Source organism: Engraulis encrasicolus, chromosome 24, assembly GCF_034702125.1.
Source record: "Engraulis encrasicolus isolate BLACKSEA-1 chromosome 24, IST_EnEncr_1.0, whole genome shotgun sequence".
NCBI lineage: Eukaryota > Metazoa > Chordata > Actinopteri > Clupeiformes > Engraulidae > Engraulis > Engraulis encrasicolus.
Window position 1 is genome coordinate 42140470 of NC_085880.1, and position 13915 is coordinate 42154384.

At 42.7% G+C, this 13915-nt stretch overlaps 1 protein-coding gene and 1 long non-coding RNA gene across 2 annotated transcripts in view; one reads left to right on the forward strand and one right to left on the reverse strand.

The window, feature by feature from the left end:
* Nucleotides 1–1174: 1174 nt before the first annotated feature.
* pcgf6 (polycomb group ring finger 6) lies at nucleotides 1175–9555 on the reverse strand. Its single transcript, XM_063191076.1, has 10 exons — nucleotides 9283–9555; nucleotides 8817–8916; nucleotides 8519–8615; nucleotides 8183–8238; nucleotides 8004–8063; nucleotides 7596–7707; nucleotides 7224–7251; nucleotides 6735–6833; nucleotides 5399–5485; nucleotides 1175–1598 (listed from the first exon to the last, which is right to left on the reverse strand). The coding sequence occupies exons 1-10, from the start codon at nucleotides 9379–9381 to the stop codon at nucleotides 1554–1556; spliced, it is 783 nt and encodes a 260-aa protein (XP_063047146.1). The 5' UTR covers nucleotides 9382–9555; the 3' UTR covers nucleotides 1175–1553.
* Nucleotides 9556–10287: 732 nt separating this feature from the next.
* Nucleotides 10288–13915, forward strand: part of LOC134440923 (uncharacterized) — a 3692-nt gene continuing 64 nt past the window's right edge. The window contains exons 1-4 of the long non-coding RNA XR_010033060.1: nucleotides 10288–10453; nucleotides 11373–11529; nucleotides 11661–11819; nucleotides 12554–13915. The exon at nucleotides 12554–13915 is cut by the window's right edge and continues 64 nt beyond it. This is a non-coding gene — a long non-coding RNA (uncharacterized LOC134440923). The remainder of the gene's footprint in view (nucleotides 10454–11372; nucleotides 11530–11660; nucleotides 11820–12553) is intronic.

Genomic DNA, 13915 nt, shown 5'->3' on the forward strand with positions numbered 1-13915 from the left:
TTATTTTCAACTCAAAAACAGGAAAATATCACAGTGTGATTAGAAAAACGGTTCACAAAAAAATGGCTACAAATCTGTAGAGATTTCCAAATTTAGAAAACAGAATTGTTTTTGGATTCATATTTCAGGGTAATTATGAAAAGCTAGTGGTTGTTGTAATCACTTTACAAAACTGCATTTCATTTCTGGGAGCAATAATTGTACTGTACACAGCAGGTAATGGCAAGCAGATCAAGCTGCTGCTATAATAGCCTTCAAATGATGCAAACTGCAAACTCTCTACAGGCACTCTAATGCAACTCCCAAAAGGCACTCAAATGCAAACACGTCAACAAGAACACGAGAGAGAGAGAGAGAGAGAGAGAGAGAGAGAGAGAGAGAGAGAGAGAAAGAGAGAGGGAAAGAGATGGAGAGAGAGAGAAAGAGAGGGAAAGAGAGAGAGAGAGAGAGAGAGAGAGAGAGAGAGAGAGAGAGAGAGAGAGAGATAGAGACAGACTGAGAGAGAGAATTATTCAAATTAAAGCCACTGATATCGCACCAAAATACACAGATCATCATACCATGAGTAGCAGGAACTCACCTGGTCATCATTATAAGCCTGCCAATTGAGAAATTCAGCAATTGAGCACCCCACCCGCCCCCTCTCTCAGCTTTATCCTTCCGAACACCCCCCTAGGGGTCCCTAGCGCCCCCTGGGGGGGGCTATAAAGCCCCCGTTGAGAAGCACTCTGCTAGCACATACTTTTACTGGGGTTGAGCCCTTCAGTGTCCAGCAACAGCAGCAGGCAACGCCACCAGACCCACCCATGAGCCCTTAGGGGTATATGAGAAGCTGGTTCAGGAGTTAACCAGGTTAAGTTGAGAGGTAAATCATCTAATACAGTGTTTCTCAAAACTGGGGTGCGTGCACCCCTGGGGGTGCGCGACCTGCTACAAGGGGTTGCGCGAGATATGGGTTTATGGTAGTTTGTAATTGTTTTTTTGGTGAATTGTATGCTGGAAGGATCCAGCTGAAGTGCAATTTATAACTCCTAGACTTGTCATGCAGCAAGTTCCATTGTAATGATGGCAAAAAAAAGTCAGGTCTATTGGAAATGAGGATTGCCCAAAATGTGCAGCTGTGCAACATTTACTTGGGAGGTGCGCGAAACACATTGAAATGTAAAAGGGGGTGCGCAGGGGGGAAAGTTTGGGAACCCCTGATCTAATAGAAGAGCCTGGAGTCCTCATACTGAACCAGCTTCTTAGTATAGGTCCCTTGTGTTACAGTAAAAGGGTGGGTCATATACGTGATGGCAAACGAGTATTCTGGCATTTCATGGAGGCAAGTTTGAGAAGAGTAAATCCCCCGCAGATTTTTTTTTTTACTATACAAAAGAAATTTGCATAGAGCTGCCCGGAGGTTTTTTTTGTGTGTGTGTGTGTGTGTGTGTGTGTTTGTGTGTGTGTGTGTGTGTTGTGCCCTGTGGACTTGTGGCTTCTCCTTTCTGAGGTTAGTTGGATTTCACAGTGACGGCGCAGGTTACGGCCCAGGCCTCCTCCAGTCCTCCCCGTTAGTCCGACATCACCAGGCCAAAGTGGAGCACCAGCAGCCCGTCCTGTGGGCAAAACAAAAGTTTATTTGTTTTTGTTCTTAAAATATATTTTTAGGGGATTTTATGCCTTTATTTGATAGGACATTCTGAGATGGTGACAGGAAGCGAGTGGGACAGAGAGACGGGGAGGGATCGGGAAATGAAATGACCGCGGCCGGACTTGAACCAGGGTCCCCATGAGCATGCAAGCCCAAATGTGGGAGGCTTGGCACGCTGCGCCATAGCACCCCCTAAAAAACAAGTTTATTTGTACAGCGCAGTTCATATTTACCCGGATTAGTCCGCACTCTCGATAAAAGGTGCCAAACATAAAACAAAAACTGTGATAAATGAAAGAAAAATGTGTGTGCACACTTAAGTCCTCATGGTGTTCTTTTAATTTGCCGAGCTTTTGGTCTGCTGATCTCAGTCCTGAGACCTGAGGAAGGTCAGCAGACCCAAAGCTCAGCAAATTAAAAGAACACAACGAGGATTTAAGTCTGCACATACTTTTTTTTTCATTTATAGCACATTTTATACACTGTAGAATCATGTAGATGCAGTTCAATGTACTTTACAAAGATAAAAGAGCACGGCAAATGAAATAGAAAAAAATAAAGGAATAAAAAGGGGAAAAAGATAAAAGCAGGAATAAAGAAAACATGAAATGAAGAAAGAAAATAAATGAGTAGAAAGTAAATAATCAGAATCAAAGAAAGTTAAAACATCAAAATCAAAAGTTAATTGGAATTGTTAGGGGAAAGCATCTGACAACTTGTCTGGCGGCAAATGCCAGACTAAATCACAAGTGTGTCCAGCAGTTTGAAAAGAACGCGCAAGGCAGCATGGGTACTTCCAGGCTATCTGACAACAGCTTCGTCTTGAGTTTGAAATTTTACAGTGGGAGCATTTTCATTTTTTCAGATTCACTTTTTGAAATCAGACCATACCAGGGTGGGTGAGGGGAGGGCTAATGCTCTGTTGGCATAGATCGCTAGCCAAGCTCATTATATAAGGGTATACTACTAAGAAGCTGGTTCAGAAGTAAACCAGGTTAGATTAAGAGGTAAATCATCTAATAGAAGAGCCTGGAGTGCTCCTCTATTAGATGATTTACTTCTTAACTTAGCCTGGTTTACTACTGAACCAGCTTCTACAGTGGGCCCCAGGTCAGGAAATACAGAACTGCATCATGAGACAGCACATACAGGAAATAGCACGCCAGGTTGTTGCAGGTGTGTGCACTTTGTGGTGTGTCATTTTACGCCCCATGACCGGTTGTACAGGTTGTGACATTTTTCATGTTTTTCTAAATATGACGTTAATGTTATTAAGTTATGAGAACAGTCTTGGCCAGGTCATCCGGCTGATGGACAAAGCTTACTCAAACCAATTGATTTATTGGACCTGAATGTGTATTTCCCTGGGACAGACAAAAGCCTTGTTTTCAGTGCAAGACAAACGAGATAGCCGATGACTAGCTACAAAAACAGGCTCTCTCTTTTTTTGCACTACATGTAAAACACAGAGGTGGTCTTTACAGTCGATCACAGAAACAAAGTTGTATCCACATATAATAAATACATGCTTAGCCTAGCAAAGACACCATATGTTGTCTTTAGAGTCGATCACAGACACAAAGTTGTATCCACATGTATAATAGAAACATGCTTAGCCTGACAAAGACACCATATGCTGTCTCTGCATGCAAGGCAGCAGGTGTGTTGTAATAGCCCAGCGTGTACCTGACAGCATGCAGCGGGGGTTAGTGTCGAGTCACAGTCAGCCTTCACAACCCCCCTCTCTCTACCTGAGCAACAGGAGCCAATAATCAGCTTGGGGAAAGTCCTGCCCAATGACTACTATATACAGCCATTAGTCCAGCCCGTCAGTGTTGAACTCTCGGGTCACAATTACCTGGCTTCATCAGACTGCCTGCCTCCCTGGACCAAAATAGGGCAACGAGGGCAAGACAGATCTCTCCAAATCATAGATTGTATATTACTAACTCCAAATAGACTATTGGTTCTGAGTTCTGTCCACACTACTTCTGCACTGGGTTTTTATTATCCATTTGTTTATTTGCTTAACTGTCTTAATTTTTCAGTTAACAATTATAACTAAATATCTCAAAAATTATATCATATTTTTGTATAATTATATAATTGTAACTTAATTTCAGTTCATACCAGTTCACACAGGTCAATGTTGGATAAAATAAAAAAAATCAGCTCCTCCAGCAAAAAGACAAGATTGGTTTGATGAGACTAGGTTTGGGATTGGGAACAAGAGTGATGATTTGGTTTCTGTCACTGGATTCTTGGATCCAGACTAAAGGAGTTGGAAGCAGAGTGTAGTGTATACAGACCTCTGTCTGTCGCTAAGAAACATGCCATCTCACAGTCCAGCCTAGTCCTTCCCAAAGGAGGCAGCACAGTTCACAGCTCGTAAACGCACGCACGCACGCACGCACACACACGCGCGCACGTGCACACACACACACACACACACACACACACACACACACACACACACACACACACACACAGACCTCAGAGGATTGGACCATTACCCAGGAAATCAGTTGGGAATTTGGAATTTCATTCAGCATGGATGAAACAAACACATCTGCCATAATACAGTAAGTTGAACAAGGTGATTGAAATGCAGTACATGAAATCTATTCGAGCCGAACAACTTTGGGCATGATTTAGGTGTTTAACTTGTGAGTCCTACCACTTTCCAGATCAAGACTGAGACAAATATCTAAGTGTGTGTAATAACCACTGTGACACACACACTAATAGCAGGGGTTCCCAACGTTTTCCAACTCGGGGCCTACTTAACATTTTCACAAATGTTCGGGGCCCTTGTCTGACCCAATAAACAATAAAATGCAAATAAATCAACAGCAACACACACAAAAATATGATTCTTGATTTATAGAAAGTGATTTCAAGGCCCACTTGGAATACCTTCAGGGCCCACAGTTTGAGAATCAGCGCACTATAGGGCTTAGGGCCTATGTATAATGGGGCATGGGTCAATAATGCCCCTTTTCCACTGACAGTTTTCCGGTAGGCCTACAGCTCGGCACAGCGCAACTCGGCCACCCCTTTTTGCTTTACGATTGAGCTGTGTCGTGCCTATTCGAAAAGCAAAAAGTGGCGGCCGAGTCACGCTTTGTCAAACTGTAGGCCTACCAGAAAACCGGCAGTGGAAAAGAGGCATAAGTCTCCTAACAGTCTTGTATTAGGCAGTGTGGAAAACCTAGGCCTAAATCCAGGCCTAGGGCCCTGTGTGTGTGTGTGTGTGTGTGTGTGTGTGTGTGTGTGTGTGTGTGTGTGTGTGTGTGTGTGTGCGTGTGTGTGCGTGTGTGTGTGTGTGTGCGGGCATGTGTGCGCGCGCATGTGTGCATGTGTGTGTTAGGGATGCAAACGATTAATCGATCGAAAGCATTTAATGGCAATTAATCGACAATTCAACTGACAAGAGACCCAGGTGAAATGGGCATGTGAAGAGTGTGTGTGTGAAGAGGGGTGTGAATAGTGGGAATATTTAAATCACCTTTGGATTAAAGAATTTAAATAGAATTAATTGAAATATGCAATTTTATCTCAATTTTTAATTACATTTTTTTGATTGATTCTTTTTTTTCCCGTGAAACATTGAGATTTCAGGGGGAAAACGCTTATCAATGAATAGTAAGTCGATCGATAAGGCTATCAACTAATGATTGATGAATTAATCGATAATTTGCATCCCTAGTGTGTGTGTGTGTGTGTGTGTGTGTGTGTGTGTGTGTGTGTGTGTGTGTTCTTCACCTGCAGGCCTCGCTGCCCCACGCTGCTGCGGACTTCCCTGAGGGATCGACATCTCTCCAGCACCTGCTCTGCACACACCACGTCCACCTGTGGAGAACATATAGCACGCACACACGCACGCACGCACACACACACACGCACACACACACACACACACGCACGCACACACACACACACACACACACACACACACACACACACACACACACACACACACACGCACGCACGAGAGAAGAGGGAGGTGCCTTTTTGACAAAATGCAGTTGGAGTAGCATTAAGTAGCATACTGTGCACATATACACTCTCACACACACACACACAAGGAGAGGGAGGTGCCCACACATAAGCAATGACCTTGATCACACACACTTACGGCCTCTCTCTGTCTCTCTCTGTCTCTCTCTGTCTCTCTCTCTCTCTCTCTCTCTCTCTCTCTCTCTCTCTCTCTCTCTCTCTCTCTCTCTCTCTCTCTCTGTATATCTCTCTCTCTCTCTCTCTCTCTCTCTCTCTCTCTCACACACACACACACACACACACACACACACACACACACGAGAGAAGAGCCCAGACATCAACAATGACCTTGATCACACACACTCACAGGACACACACACACACACACACACACACACACACACACACACACACACACACACACACACACACACACACACACACACACACACACACACACACACACACACACACACGTTTGCAAGTAGACCAAAAACGTTCACCAGTAGTAGCCAGCTAAAAACATGCACACCGGTACACATAAATGCAAAACATGTAACAGACTTAATACAAACAGTCTCCGCTTCCCAAGTACTAGGAGGACTTAATCTCTTCTCTGCTCTACTAGCCCCCTAATCTTTAATTAGAGCAAAGGGGACGCAGTGAAGCAGCTCGAGCTGGGGAGCCTCTTGGGGGAAGAGACCCACGTGGGCATCCTCTATACATGGTTTCTAAATGTTTGTTTTCCTCTGGCTGTGCGACCCTGGCTGCACACAACTCAACCTCTGATTGTTGAAAACCTCTGCAGGTCAAAAAATTAGCTCACGTGGATGGCCCTCCTCACAATATCGTGTTTATAAACACGGTGAACCCATGTATTGAGCAGCCACAGTGAAACGACATCTTGAATGATGTTTAATTATCAACAACATATCTTGCATTGTGCTGATGACTTCGTTTGTCCGTTGCACATCTCTAATTAGTCGAAACAGCCACATGATGGGAAAGAAATTTCAGGGGAGAAAAAGTAAAGTGTGTGTGTGTGTGTGTGTGTGTGTGTGTGTGTGTGTGTGTGTGTGTGTGTGTGTGTATGTGTTTGTACCTGACAGCTCTGGTTGAGCTCCATCTTGCGTCTGATGAAGAGCTCCACGTGGCGGATGGTGGCTTCCCCTGACACACGCACGTACTTCCTCTCCAATGGCTGAGTGGACAGGCACACACACACACACACACACACACACACACACACACACACACACACAGGCGCACACACAGGCACGCACGCAGGCACGCAGGCACGCAGGCACGCACGCGCACACACACACACACACACACACACCAAGGGTGGAAATCATCAGTACACTAACTTAAAAACGTGCATTTTTTTATCAGCCTCTGAATTTTGGGCGCTATAATGGTACTATTACACAGCAGTTACTGTAATGGCAAGGAGATGACGCTCCTGCAAGCAAACTAAGGCAACATTAAATACCATATCAAGTATAGTGCTGAACAAGGTTTACAGGCCTCAATAGCTACAACAGAAGAATGTCTACATAATAAATATATATATTTTTAAGTTTGAATTTACCTTGTAGTTCCCAATGCCTTCCTCTGCCCTGTAAAAAAAACCCATGACATTTATAGTTACATGTAATCATGCATGGGTACAGTACACATAACTTTTTTCCATTTCACAAGCAATTATTTCTTTTTCAATCTGTAACTAAAAAATGAATTAATTTATCATTAAGTGGCATTCGGTTATGGCAAAGACAGCCCCAACAATGTCAACTTTTAATGACCATAAAACATTTATGACACTACCAGCATGTTTATGACACGCTCATGACACTGTTTGACTATTATGACACTACTACGTCATCCGTATGACACCATCGCTGGCGTCAAGTAAAATGTTAAGAAACACTCAATTGAGACGTTGAGCCTGCACGCCACTCACCCAGAAAACTCTAACATCAGAGACACGTCCAGCTCTGGGGGGATGGAGAAGACAGACTGGGGCACCTTCGGTCCTTTCGGGAGCTTGTTCTGGACCGCAGACGGTGTAGCAACTACAAGGAGCAAGTCAAGTCAAGTCAATTTATTGTCAATTTGTTTACATGCAGTGATCATACAAAGAATTGAAATGATGTTTCCTACTTCCCCATGCAGACATAGACATATGGTGTAGACATAGCCAGTGTAGGCATAGAAAGTACACATACAATACACATACAGCAGTACAGCATCAAGCATTTTACTGTTATCAACATGCATCAACATTAACACTGTAATTAGACGACAATGCAGAAGAAAAGAATCGCTAAACTTACAGCCACAAAGAACAGCTTGAAAGATCGGGACTTACCTGTTTTAGGAACTTCAAGCCCTCTTTCTGTGTAGAATTGAATCATGTGCTTTCTTTCCGCTAAAAGATAAACATGACAAGTAGGGCGAAATTGAAAATTTAAAACAGTTTTCTTCACTAGTGGGCTAAACTAGGTAAAAGCGAAAGTTGCATAGTTTTATGAGTAAAAAAAAACGTACATTCTTCGAGGCGGGGTACCATCTTGTAGACAAGATCTTGCAGTTGTCTGTCTGGCCTGAACAAATACAGAGCAAAACAAGGATCAGAGGGATACCATGGGTTATGAATGTCAAACCATGTGAGGTTACCAATAGATACTGCAGAATGGCATTGAATGAATCAAATAACAATCAAAAAATGAATAAAATAAATAAATAAAAAACTATTGAAACAGAATACAATTATTACTTTAGCAGAGTCCTGGAAATCCAATATCTCAGAAAGAGCTTTAATTGGGCTTAACGGCTTTGAATTGTTTTGTACATGTAAATTAGATTCAGCAGCAGCAGGCCTACCTGATATTGTAAAGTGGCTGTGTTTGGTGCACAACAATGGCACAGTTGGGACATCTGTTGCTGTAGAAGAAGTATTTCACAATGCAACTCTTGCAAACTGCAACCAGAAAGACGACAATGTCACCACCCAAAAACAGCATAATAGAACACTTCATTGCAACAGTGAATTACCAAATATTACTGTTAATTGAAATTCTCTCTTTATTTCACAGTTAGCCCATTTCATATATGAACTACATGTTTCCGAGCAAAAGCAAGCAGGCTGAGTAGTGATTGAATGAAATGGTTGACAACTCACACGTGTGTAAACATTCTGTTATGGTGGTGGCGTCGATGAGGAAGCCGTTGCAAAGGGAACAACGAATGTAAGGATAGAAGTCCCTCAAGGGTAGTGAACGCTGGAAACCACAACAAAACACTGGGTGAGCTTATGACGAACGATTATGCATCAGCCAAAGTGAAAGCAAACGCATCCGAGAACGAGCATAGCCAGCTAATGGTATCAACGTTTGGTTGAGGTTAATGGCTGTGAGAAGCGATGTTTACATGGAATGGTATCTCAAACTAATAAAGTTTGAGCTCTGATTTCATTATTGTGTTCATTTTGGTGAACTCACAAAGGCACATTTAATGGCAGGATTGCTAATGCTTCAATCTACCTGTTGAGCACCAACAACGTCCATGAGACACACTTACTATGGCCGATGAAAGAATTATCAAGTACAAAAACAAAACAAAACCAACTCTAAAGTTTACTGACAAACCTCATCGTCCGTTAAATCTTCATCTGATTCTCCCATCTTGCTGTTAGTACTTTCAGGAACAAAATCGTGGTTACCGGTCTTCTGGAAATCGTCTTCCATGGTCTCAAATTTAGTTCCCTACAGTGCCAGATGGGACAGCCAACAGCAACGTTGTGCACCTTCGTGATGTATCAACCCTAGGCCTACACGTAGTTATCGTGTGTCGTGTATTACTTAATCAGTAATTACAAAATCAGTATTTAGAAACGCCGGAATAAAGCAGTGTCTGTGTTCCCCACATTAGGCCGGAAGGTGACCCTCGAAAAGTGCTTCAGAAACCGAACTTCGCTCCACAGCCTCCGAACAAACAGACATTCAGTTCATAAAAAAGAAAGACTTATATAGAGGATTTAAAACCTCTGTTCGGAATAGTCCGCACTGCAAGGCTATTCAAATTCGCAACGTAATGACGAACTACTGTCTCCGAGGCGTATGTAGATATTCGGCCGGCGTAATAATACTTTTCGCCTCGAGAGGTGCCACGGTTGAAGCGTCATCAGAAGGAACGAATCAGCTAACTGCTATGTCAGCTGAGATGAGGAGTAAACGGAAGTAGCATGGCTACCGAAGGAGCTGGTCGATCATCTAGTAGTACCGAGGAAGACGAAATCTCGACCGAAAATGTACAAAAAAAGACATCTTCGAAACGCAAGTTGTGTTACATGCATATATCTTCGGTCAAGCATGAAGAAACACAGAATTTCACCAATATACGGTGGAATACATATCGAAATTTTCGGCAGCGGCTAGAATTGAAGGGTGAGTGCAGAGACGTAGCAGAACATTTTAAGCGTATTGAGTTGGAGTTTGACGGAATTCCCGAGGATGCGGCTCTCCATCCCACATGCTACCGGAGGTTTATTGACAAGCGGGAAATTGAACGAGTCACACGGCGTGTCTTGCGAGAGGCAGAGAGGGGAGATGGCCAACAAGACCCCCGAACTAGCCAGGCTCCGCTTTATCGGATGTGACCACCACTCCGACCAGGAAACTGCGATCCAGATCAAGCTTGGCCATCACGAGCTCTGGCCCCGTTCTTCCTTCTGTCTGCATGATTTGCAAGAAAGACAGCAAATGTATCGTCGCGAGTGGCAGACGTCAAAGAGAACGAAAACACAGACTTTAACCGCAGGTAAGATTACTCTCACCCCCACCACACAGTCTATGCGAATGCATCCCATCCCCCAACACACACACACACACACACACACACACACACACACACACACACACACACACACACACACACACACACACACACACACACACACAGATGTTAGTAGAAGTTGACTGACTATCTAGCCCACACTGCTGCACAATCATTGTTTTTTTGTCTAATTCTAATATGAATGCACGTGTGAATTGGCATAATGTGTTATGTGTGTGGTGTGAAATTACATTCCAATAGCCTGCAAAACATCCCCATGCCTATAGTACCCCCAGTGTTTTAGGTTTTAGATGTTTAAATGAATCACACTTTGTCTTAAATAGGATAGGGTATGTTTATATGGATGTCAAAGCATGCCTGATGTTGATATGACTCTGAATATCTGTTCAGAAATGTGGCTCCTCAGCCTGATGGCCTGTCTGGTTAAGACACTGCTTCTGCCATCCCATCCCCCGTGCCATTCCCCTACCCCCCACTGCCCCCCTCTCTCACTTGTACACTTGGGATTTTTCCGCTTCTGTCCCTGGGCAGCCTCAGTGACCAGGCTCAAGAGGTGTGTCCTGGCTGTGCTGTAGATCTGTGTGCTTAACCCCTTAGCACAGCACCTATGTTATAACCTTACTGTCACCAAAATTTTAATATGTATGTCTTAATCTGTTACTCTGCACTGTCATAGCAATGTTGTTATGATGTAGTTTTCAGCAAATAGTGAATAGGCCCGCTGGCAACCCCATCTGCACTGCAGTAAGAGGCTACGGAATGCTTTTTTGGGGGGTGCAACACCCATCGCCATTTTGTTTTTTTACAATACCACTCCACCAGGAAAAATGTCTAATTGTTTGCCTGTCTATTTATTCATTCTTTTTTCTTTTTTTTGTACAAGGCAAGTTGCAGGAAGCAGCCGAAGTAAAGGAAGCCAAGAGCATCCTCATTCACATCAAGGACAGAGACTGTGTGGCTCTGGAGGTGCAGTACCACAGAAGTTGCTACAGAGAGTACACAAGGTTTTTGAGTGAGCCTGTCAGAGCAGAGAAAGAACAGTAAGTCAATTTTAATTTTATATAGAAACACAGTACAATGTGTGTCCTATGATTCAGACAGTTTGTTCTCACAACATGGATCTCACAAAGAAAGCTCTCACAACACACATCTTCTTCTATATTTTTGTAAGGATTGGGCCAACATTTGATCTGAGCTACAAGTTATTCTGCGAGAGGGTAATCCGCTAAAGGCTACTGATCAACCAAGAGGTGCTGAGGATGAGCCAACTGAGGAAGGCCTTTATTGCCCTTGTGCAGTCAAGTGAAGGTGTTGATGCTTCAACCTACAGGTAATTGCAAGTCAGTGTATTACGAATTTGTCAAATCCAAGGGAAAGTTCACGCATGTGACTTAAAGGACCACTTCAGTCAATTTCAATATGCTGTTGTATTGCTCATACCCTTAACTTGTCAGTACCCGGTGATGGCACATTTTTCGGCTCAGCCCTTTCCGAGATATGAGCTATTCTAATGGGGGCAGCATGTGTTTACATTGTTTACAACATAGGCCTACTCCAAATATTTAAAGGGTGTCGCTGTTTGCTAGTTGTCGGCTGATGTTGTATAACCTTTTGGATGTTTTTGGGAATAAATAAAAATGTTTTTTGAAATGTAAACAAAGCGCTGCCCTCATTACAATGACCAGAATCTCGGAAAAGGCTGAAGAAGAAGAAAAAAAAATCTCTAGTACTGACACGTCCAGGGTAGTGTGAGCATTACAACTGCATGTTGAAATTGACTGAAATTATTCTCTAACACTCTGCTTGTCATCTGCACATACTGTACTTGTAATATTTTGAAATAAGGAGGATGTCAGTATTCTTGATAGTGTGATGTTCGTTACAGTATGTGCTTCCCTTGGGAATACTTGGTATTATATCTGTTGCATAGCAAGTAAACTCCACCAATATTATTTATTCACTCCGAGTTAATGTGTGAGGGTGGCTATTGCATATCAGCGACTACATGAAGCCCCACTATGCTTGTACTGATATGCCTCTTTTTTTGTTGATTTGTGTTTACAGACAGGATATATTGAAGAAGAGGCTCAGTCGTGATTTTCCTCAGCTAGTGTTCCACACCCCCGCCAAACGCAACACATCTGAACTGGTTTTTGCTGAGAACTTGTCGACGAATGCAGTCTTGGACTTGTTACCATCAGGTGCGGAGACGACTCAGTCCAGCGAAATGAGCCAGACAGCGACACAGAAAGGAGGAAGTCAAAGCAACCAACCACAGCAGAGGAGACACGGACACTTTACACAGCAGCTTTGCTTTTGAAGAGGCTGCTTAGTCACAGTCCTGGCATGTCATGCCCATGGCCCCCAACTGCAGTAAACTTCAATCTCACTGAAGTCATTTGCTGTGGCATGCGCAAAAGATGTGTACCTGGATGCTTTCACACAGTTCATGAAAATGCTGGTTCATGTGTATGCCACTTGTTTTGATTTTTTTATTTGTTGTATAGTTATTAGTGAATAAATGAATACATGAATACCTGAATGGTCCTTATCATTGATCATTAGATTATTTCCATTTATTAATGTGAATATGAAAAGGTAACCTTATCATCCACTTGCATAATAGTTGTTGGTGCTATAAACAAAGCACTGTTACAATCACTTAGAGGGTTATCAATAGCCTGGGTTATCTATAGCCTACTTATTGTAATTGTTTCCATTAATTGCTCAAAACCACAGGATGAAATGTCAATTGCAAAATTGTGCCTTGTGCTGTAAATAAAGCACTGTTTATGATTTATTTAGAACTTATCCCAATCCAGAGATATATGCATGAGTATTATTTTTGATAATTGTTATTATATGTGAACATGAAAAGGTAACCTTATCATCCACTTGCACAATAGTTGTTGGTGCTATAAACAAAGCACTGTTTGGAGTTACAATCACTTAGAGGGTTATCAATAGCCTGGGTTATCTATAGCCTACTTATTGCAATTGTTTCCATTAATTGCTCAAATCCACAGTATGAAATGTCAATAGCATAATTATGCTTTGTTCAGTAAATAAAGCATTATTTATTATTTATTTAGAATTTGTCCCAATCCAGAAATGTAGGCACGAGTATTATTTTTGATAATTGTTATTATATACCCTCTTCAAAAGGGTATTTTGGGAGATTCTTATAGGTAGGTCAGACAGACGGCTTGTCATTATTTTCAGTTTTTCAAACGGCTTGCCACTTTTTCCCCGTAAATCGGATACGTGATTGGTTTAAAACGGTCACATGGTGTCCAGTGACGTAAAAATCGTCATTCCCTACAGAGGGTAAGATTTCTTACTAAAATGTCACCGTTTTAATTACGTGCACGATTACATGAAGCGGACATTTCACGGTAAGTTGAACATAGCTTTGGTCGTTTCATC

Bases quoted from the DNA above. Each gene is read 5' to 3' on its own strand.
- pcgf6 (XM_063191076.1), bottom strand. From the start codon at position 9,381: ATGGAAGACGATTTCCAGAAGACCGGTAACCACGATTTTGTTCCTGAA. The intron at 8,616-8,816 runs GTGAGTTGTCAA...TTCTGGTTGCAG, and splicing joins AACAGAATGTTTACACACGT to TTTGCAAGAGTTGCATTGTG. The intron at 6,834-7,223 runs GTAAATTCAAAC...CTGTCCACTCAG, and splicing joins AAGGCATTGGGAACTACAAG to CCATTGGAGAGGAAGTACGT.